Source organism: Phaseolus vulgaris, chromosome 8 (assembly GCF_051622355.1).
Source record: "Phaseolus vulgaris cultivar YP4 chromosome 8, ASM5162235v1, whole genome shotgun sequence".
Taxonomy (NCBI): domain Eukaryota; kingdom Viridiplantae; phylum Streptophyta; class Magnoliopsida; order Fabales; family Fabaceae; genus Phaseolus; species Phaseolus vulgaris.
The window spans coordinates 48,941,716-48,950,256 of NC_143505.1; the positions used below are offsets into that span (position 1 = coordinate 48,941,716).

The following is an 8,541-nucleotide window of genomic DNA, read 5'->3' on the forward strand; positions in this document are numbered from 1 at the left end:
TTATTATAATTTTTATTATTATTATAATTTTTATTATTATTATTAATATAATAATAATAATTATTATTAATATAATTTTTATAATTATTATTAATAATAATAAGTATAAATTATATTAATAATAAGTATAATAAAAATCATAATATGACCAAAGAACTTGTCTGATCTAGTGGTGATTTTGGTTTTTCTTGTAGTGTGAGTAGTTTCTCTACTAAAGAACTTTGAGTTGTATGATCTACAAGTATATTGTTAGTATTTTGAATAACTAACGATTAAATTTGAACTGCTTTTAGGACATACAAATCTGGTTTGGGCCTATAAAGTAACAATTCTCAAACTATAAGGTCGATAGTCTTTTATTTATTTTTAATGCAGATAATGTATCCAACCAACAAACTCATATGAATGTTTACAAGTATGGGCAAACACAAGGAAAAATATGAGGAATGGCATATGGCTACAGGGGAGCATAAAGAAACAAGACATTGGAAGTAGTTACTGCAATTTTTATCAAGTATCAAGAAATCTTAATTGAAGGATATTTGTTGTTGTGATGTTGTTTGTATGAACATAAGATCCTGTTTGTTATCACATGACTGTCATCACAACGAACAACGACTGGTCATATATGTAGGAATTTTGCTAGATATTATGATGCTTTTATATGCTTATATGTGTAGTTTTGGATGGTTTAATTCTTCTTATGAGTGTTTAGGTTGTTACCTATGGTTTTATGGTATGGTCATTGGTGAGTATTTAGTTACCTTTTGTAAATATTTTAGACTTTTGTATATGCTTGAATAGCCCAAGTACTCCATTCATCTATATATTATTTTTTTTATAAAAAAACAACGATTTAGCATAATAGTACAACTCCTGATAATAAAATGAAGAAGCAATAAAAACATCACGATTTCTCTCCTTCTTAAATATGTGAATATGATTACTCAGATTAAAGTATAAATTTGAACTAATTTAAAATTTGATAACACATATTTTAAACTTCAAAATATAAAAGCAAGGAAGGGTAATACATACAAGTCACATATTATAGATTAGATGAGAAAATGTTCAACAAAGTAAGGTGGATAAAAATAAATAACCATTCTACATAATCAAATGTTATTCTCTATTCCATTAATCAATATCCAAAGAATAACTAGAAGAACAAGTAAATTCAGTTGCTATTGTTTGTTTAGAGTATTCTGTCGCTTCATATGGATATAAAGAAAAATTGGGAGGGATTTTCAATTTTTCAATGTCTCCTTCAAGCATTTCCACTACTTTGTTCATGGAGGGACGATCATCTGGATTCATTTGTATACACCAAAATGCAACTATGATCATCTTCTTTACTATTTTCTTTTCCTCCTCTGTGAAATTTCCCATTTCTTCCATTTCTATATCTTTCTCTTCTCTAATGTAATCATAAATCCAAGAGGGAAAATAAATTTGGCTTGAATGCTCTACATGGGAATTTAAGTTTTTCCTCCTACTTGCCATCTCCATTAAAAGCATTCCAAAACTATAAACATCAGACTTATAGGATATTCTTCCAATATTTTTATAAAACAATTCTGGAGCCATGTATCCAATTGTTCCTCCTACTGTTGTCATGGTGACAATGCTATTATCTATCGGATATAACTTTGCCAATCCAAAATCAGAGACCTTTGGAATGAATTTATCATCAAGTAGAATATTATGGGGTTTTATATCAAAATGCAAAATTTGCATCTCACATCCATGGTGGAGATAAGCAATCCCTCGAGCTACCCCAATTGCTATATTGTATATTTTGTCATAGCCAAACTCTATACTTTTATCTTTAGAAAAGATAATTTTATCAAGAGATCCATTAGACATGAATTCATAAACAAGAGCATGTCTCGAACCTTCAACACAAAATCCAATTAATTGTACTACATTTTGATGATGTATTCTTCCAATGGTAGCAACTTCACTAATAAAGTCATGTCCTCTTCCTTTTGTTTTACTTAACATTTTTATTGCCACACAAGATCCACTAGACAACTTTCCCTTAAACACAGAGCCATAGCCTCCTTCACCCAATTTTTCCTTGAAACCTTTCATCATCTTCTTGATTTCCTTGTATGAGTATCTAATAGGCATCAAATTATTATGTTCTAAATAATTTTCAATATTTTCATATATTGACAAATGCCTTTTCCTCCATTTGTATACCATAAGCACAATAAGTAATGTCACCCCAAACAGAAATCTAACTGCCAAGAAAAATGGTAAAATATAGCGTCCTATGATAAACGATACCGGATCAAAGTAGTAATTTGCACCAAATCCTAGGTTTCCTTGTATTGTGTCCAACAGTACTGAAAATTAAATCAGAAATATAATTATATAAAGAATTATTAAGAATGAAATACGTAAGTGTAATGAAATATATGAATCTAATTCTTCAATTTGTCTACTAAAGTGAGTGAGGAGAGTGCATGTTAAAAGATAACGTATGATATTAACAAATAAATAAAAAAGAAACTATATGAACATTTTAATTAATTTTAAAGTGTGTTATATGACTCACTACAAGAAAAATCATGAACTAGAAACCCAATTTTAGATACCAAAATAATTAATTGCAATTGTAACTAAATTAGAGATCATTTTAGAAACTAAAAAAAAAAATTGGTTTCTAAATTAGTTTCTATTATTGTTAAATAGTTTCTAAATTGGTATCTAATTAGCCAAGGTTTTTGCTACCAAATTTAGAAACTAAATAATTGGTAGTTAAAACCTTGGTTGTTAATTAGATACCAATTTAGAAACAACTTAACAATAATATAAACTAATTTAAAAACCAATTTTTTTTTAGTTTCTAAAATTGTCTCTAATTTAGTTACTATTGCAACTAATTATTTGGTATCTAAAAATTGATTTTTATTTCATGATTTTCTTGGAGTGACTATTTGATATTTTCATAATTTTCAATGTTGAATTTTAATCAATTCTAAAGTGCACGATTCTAAGAGAGTGAAATCTAATTTTTTAATATTCAAATTTTTTATTAAGTAAAATGGTAGAGACACAAGTGAAAAAGACCCATTTACGACAATACAATTACAACATTTTACGGATAGATGTTGTCCTTAAAAATGTGGTAATAGTTTTGAAATTAAATTTGTGTAAAACGGTGGTTATTAGTAAAACTATCATTTTATATGAAACATTTTTGTGTAAAACGGAGACTAAGACTAGTAGTCATCATTTTACATAAAAGCGTTTTTTATAAAATGACGGCTTTAGATCATAGTCTAAATTACCTTATACAATGATATAGTAAAAAATGGCATATAACAAATATTATTTATAACATAAAGAAGGAGACAAACTCACCGAAGAAAACACTCTCCAAAAAATCTGCAAGAAAAATATGACAGAATGAGTAAATAGCGTGAAAAATTGTTTAGTCAGGAAATTAATTAACATCACATATAATAAGTAATATATTTGTTAAAATAAAACAGAAATTTGTAAAATTTGATACTAACATTAGTTGGCAATAACATTAACTTATATCAATAAATTTAGTTTTAATGTTACTATATATTTGGGTAGGTTGTTTCAGGTTTAAGAGTAAAGATTAAAAACAATTTAAATATTTTTTTATTGGAGTGTTATAAAGATAAGACCGTAATACAGCTAAATTCCAAAGCAAATAGTATTTCGAAGATAAAATAATTAATTTAATAATAATATCTCAATAGACTTATGGTTATGTACTAAATTAATTTTTAGCAGTAAAAATTAAAATATAATTCATTTTTTTGTTGAATAAAGGGTTAAAAATAAAATGTTATCTCTATTTTAGGTAACAACTTCATATTTTACATATATTTGTTAAATTAGGTTAACATGATACTACAAAGTCATTGTTTAAAAATTGTGAGAAATGCGAGTGATTATACTAATTTATATTAAATATATTTTCCCGTATACAAAACATTTTGAAAGAAGGGACAGATGTAGATGCACTATTATCGAAAAATAACATATGCTTAGAAATGTTTTATTACATGATTAATAAATATGAAATTATATATATCTTTAGTTAATAAATTATGTAAAAGTATATAGTTGAATATTGAAACATAAAAATCAATTCATGTTATGATGCACATAACCAAAGCGCAGGTAATTTAAGAGACGCAATCCTTACATTGTAGATAAGTTAGCAGCTGTGACGATATCCCAGTACCTGAAAATGAAAGAAAATATGATTTTCAGAATTCTTTTTACCACTCCGAGACGAAGAGTACTGCATAATGCCATAAAGGTAATACCCATTAACAAGTTTTAAAAATTATTATTATTATTTAATACTTTTAATGACTATAGTTATATTTTTCTAAGTTAATGTAAGCATAAAAAGTAATTTAATTAATAGAATTGCTCGGAAATGTCTCAAATTGGTAAATATGTATAGTTATGATGTATAATGAAAATTGAAGAAATATAAACATTGAGAAAGAAATTAAAGGAGATATATAAGGTTTCCTGTAATTAAAAATATTAATTTAATTTGAATTTGAATTCCTTTACCACAGGGAACTAGCAGTCGTCCGAATAACATATCGTCGCAGAGCGAGCATTTAAGCTTAGGGATGGAAGAGTTGAAATAGCAGTCGCCATGAGTTGAGTTTGGACATAGATAATCACAGGCGAAATGCAACCACGACATCTCAAATCCATAAAGTAACGCTGTGTTCATATCAGTGTAGGAAGATTCATTTGCGTCCAAACCCCCCCAAGACGTCGGAGATACCAGCTTTACACCACAACCAACTTCAAGTTCCGCTGCTGTTATGTCACCACCGATGGCATACATGTAGCCTTTCGACTGCCACTTCACACACGGAGCAGTATTCACGTACTTATTCTTCTCACTCACTGGATGGCTACAATTCAAGTAAATTATGTGCTTCCAAAGACTCTTCTCGTAATTACCCAATTCATCAGAGAATTGGTTTTGGGTGCTTCGGTATGGAGCCATGGCGGCACCATGATAAGCATCAGTGAAATTGGATTCAGACAAGAAATAGCGAGGAAGGGAGGAGCAACTTGGTTCTTCAACTCCCGGATCAACCACTCGGATTGTGAAATTATGGTAGTTGATTGCCTCAACATGATATTTTCCCGAGTACAAATTCAATACCGCAACATTATTTTCACAATCCAGTTCGTACCTGCTGTCGCCGCAATGTACTGGATCACGTTTCAATCTGAATGGCCGACTTATGTTTGTGATTTTCCCGCAGGAAGAAGTGGGACAATCCATAGCATGCTCTTGCTCATTAGTAGTACATACTTGTTCGACTACAAACAGCAAGAAGATCACCAATAACACCATCTCTCTCCATATGACCATGGTTGTAGGCTTGTGATTAAGACTTAGACCATGAGATTGTTTGTGTGGCAATATTTAAAATTACAAACGCAGGCTTAGATTTTTGACCAAGAAGCTCTCTATCTGGATTTCTACACTTGCGATGAAATTAACAAATATAAAAACTGCAGTGCGATTCCATATGGATCACACCTTTTCCATTTAAAAAAGTTGTGCAATAACATTTAAAAGTTAAAACACGGACTTAGACTGACTTTGACCGTGATTCCTCTCCAAATTCCTAGATTGAAGGCAATAAACAAAAATATAAAAATCGTGTAAACATAAAGCAAAATCCATGACCTGTGTCTTTCCTGTCTGTCATCACGTTGTTTTCCCAAAAGAAAACAAACCACTGCAATAGTGCCCTTCCAAGTTTATTTCATATTGATCACGTTTGTCCGCAGGTACAGTATTTTTCTCTTTCAAAAGTTTTGCGATGATATTTAATGTTAAAAACGCGGACTTACGCTGACTTTCACTGCAATTTCTTTCTGGATTCCTGAACTGAATGTAATAGACAAAAATTTGTTAACTGTGTAAACATATATTGAAAACGCTCCGAGTCTGGTTCTCAAACATAAGCTTCTTATTGCAGTAGAAAACAAACTCTTGCACTGTTTCAGACTTAAGATGGCAAAGCCTAGTCTACTGTGTCTCCATGCTTATGGCATATTGATCACAATAATGCTATTCCTAAAGCTCATTCTTATCAAAGGTAGCAGCGATCATAACGAGTGCAGGGAGTTGTCTTGTGGGCCAAACCGAACACCTATTAGATTTCCCTTCCAACTCGTCAAGGGGACGCATGAATGTGCTCATCCTGGGTTTTGTCTGTATTGTACTCAAGAAAACAACACCATGCTTCTCCTCCCTACCATTAAATTCCACGTCATAAACATAGACTACGAAAATCGGCAAATTTCCTTGAAAGACCCGAAGAATTGCCTTCCAAAATATTTTCTAAACCACAACAATTCTTTTAATCATTATTACTTTACCGGAAGCGGCGTAAGCTTCTTTGACTGTTCTTCACTTGGGTATAGACATCTCAGAAATCAATATGGAAACTACCAAGATATGATCTCCTGTCCGATATACGCTACTGATTCTCAAGCAAGTATCTTGGAATGGGACCTGACATTCTGTTCTAAGATATCCGATGTCACTGCACCAGTCTCGGCAATCGAGATGCAGCAGAATGAGTTCATGTTGACATGGTCCAAACCAGCTTGTTCTGCGTGCGAAGCTGAAGGCAAAAGATGTAAATGGAAGAACAACAGCACCGAAGTTATCGAATGTTTGGATTGCTCTGACCACAAGGGCCTCCATAAAAGAATCACAAATTTCAGATCTTTTATTTTTTCCAGTACAGGTGAGACCAGATTCTTCCACACAACTTCACTTAACTTTTTCATTTCTCTCACTCTTTTTAATGAAGTCTGTTACAGTTATCGTAGGTTCAATTGTTTTTGGCCTGCTGGGAATTATGGCTTTTAAGATTTTCCGCTATTTTAGAGAGAAGGAAGAAGACCAAGCAAGAGTGGACAAGTTCTTAGAGGATTACAAAGCTGAAAAGCCTACGAGATTTACATACGCCGATGTCAAGAGAATCACCGATGGTTTTAAAGAAAAACTAGGGGAAGGAGCCCATGGAGCTGTTTTCAAAGGCAAACTTTCGAATGAGATTCTCGTGGCTGTGAAGATCATCAATAATACTGAAGGAGATGGGAATGAGTTCATCAACGAAGTTGGAATTATGGGAAAAATCCACCACATTCACGTGGTTCGTTTGCTAGGCTTTTGCGCCGAAGGAATCCATCGTGCTCTTGTCTACAATTTGTTTCCAAAGGGTTCACTACAAAGCTTCATATTTCCACCCGATGACAAGGAGCATTTCCTTGGGTGGGAGAAGATGCAACACATTGCTCTTGGTATAGCTAAAGGGATTGAGTATCTCCATCAAGGTTGTAATCATCCCATTATTCACTTTGACATCAATCCTCGGAATGTGTTACTTGATGACAACTTCACTCCAAAGATTTCTGATTTTGGATTAGCCAAATTGTGTTTCAAGAATCCAAGTTTGGTGTCCATGACAGCTGCTAGGGGAACCTTGGGATACATGGCACCGGAAGTTTTCTCCAGGAACTTCGGAAATGTATCCTACAAGTCTGATATTTACAGTTATGGAATGTTGTTGCTAGAAATGGTTGGAGGAAGGAAGAATGTAGACATGTCATCCTCAGAAAATATCCATGTTCTGTACCCAGATTGGATCCATAATCTTGTTGATGGAGACATACGTATCCATATTGAGTATGAAGGTGATGTTAAAATTGCGAAGAAGCTAGCCATTGTTGGACTTTGGTGCATTCAGTGGCAGCCAGTGAACCGTCCATCCATAAAATCTGTCATACAAATGCTAGAAACTAAAGAGGAACACCAGTTAACTGTGCCTCCTAATCCATTTCATTCAACGACTTCAACTCTCACTTCAGCAAGAAGACCTTTGGAGTTGGAAGCAATTCAAGAGTGATGAGTGAGAGAATAGTTCTGACTGTTAGACTAACAAAGATGTGTTTTATTGATTTATTCTCATCGGAAGATCCATGATTTGTTGAAACTTTTTGCTTGTAGATTTTAATATGGGATTTTTTTAGCTTTTCGGTGCAGTTGCAAAATTTTCAGTGTAAAGTTTGCTTTTCCTAATGTGTTAGTTTATATTTGATTGTGGTTTTGGTTTTTTATTATTATTCTTATTGATATTATTATTATTATTAATAATAACAATAATTATAATAATATTATTAATTATAATATTAATTAGAATAATAATAATATTAATAATATCAATAAATAATAATAATAGTAATCATTTTAATATTAATAATAATTACAATAATATTAATAATAATAATAATACTAGCAGTAATAATTATAATAATAATATTCATAATAATTTTAATAATAATAATGTTAATTTTAATATTAATACTAATTTTAATAATAATGTTAATATTAATAGTATATTATAATAATATTCATTCAACTTAATTAGTGTTCTATATCTATTTTCATATTCTTACAATCTCAATTTATTCTAGTCAAATATGTTC

At 31.3% G+C, this 8,541-nt stretch overlaps 2 protein-coding genes across 2 annotated transcripts; one reads left to right on the forward strand and one right to left on the reverse strand.

Moving 5' to 3' along the window:
• Positions 1-1,035: 1,035 nt before the first annotated feature.
• LOC137827002 (LEAF RUST 10 DISEASE-RESISTANCE LOCUS RECEPTOR-LIKE PROTEIN KINASE-like 2.1) lies at positions 1,036-5,554 on the reverse strand. Its single transcript, XM_068633173.1, has 4 exons — positions 4,579-5,554; positions 4,196-4,234; positions 3,373-3,396; positions 1,036-2,351 (listed from the first exon to the last, which is right to left on the reverse strand). The coding sequence occupies exons 1-4, from the start codon at positions 5,402-5,404 to the stop codon at positions 1,138-1,140; spliced, it is 2,103 nt and encodes a 700-aa protein (XP_068489274.1). The 5' UTR covers positions 5,405-5,554; the 3' UTR covers positions 1,036-1,137.
• Positions 5,555-5,932: 378 nt separating this feature from the next.
• Positions 5,933-8,175, forward strand: LOC137827087 (rust resistance kinase Lr10). The gene is made up of 2 exons (XM_068633300.2): positions 5,933-6,797; positions 6,874-8,175. The coding sequence occupies exons 1-2, from the start codon at positions 6,056-6,058 to the stop codon at positions 7,959-7,961; spliced, it is 1,830 nt and encodes a 609-aa protein (XP_068489401.1). The 5' UTR covers positions 5,933-6,055; the 3' UTR covers positions 7,962-8,175.
• The last annotated feature ends 366 nt before the right edge of the window (positions 8,176-8,541 follow it).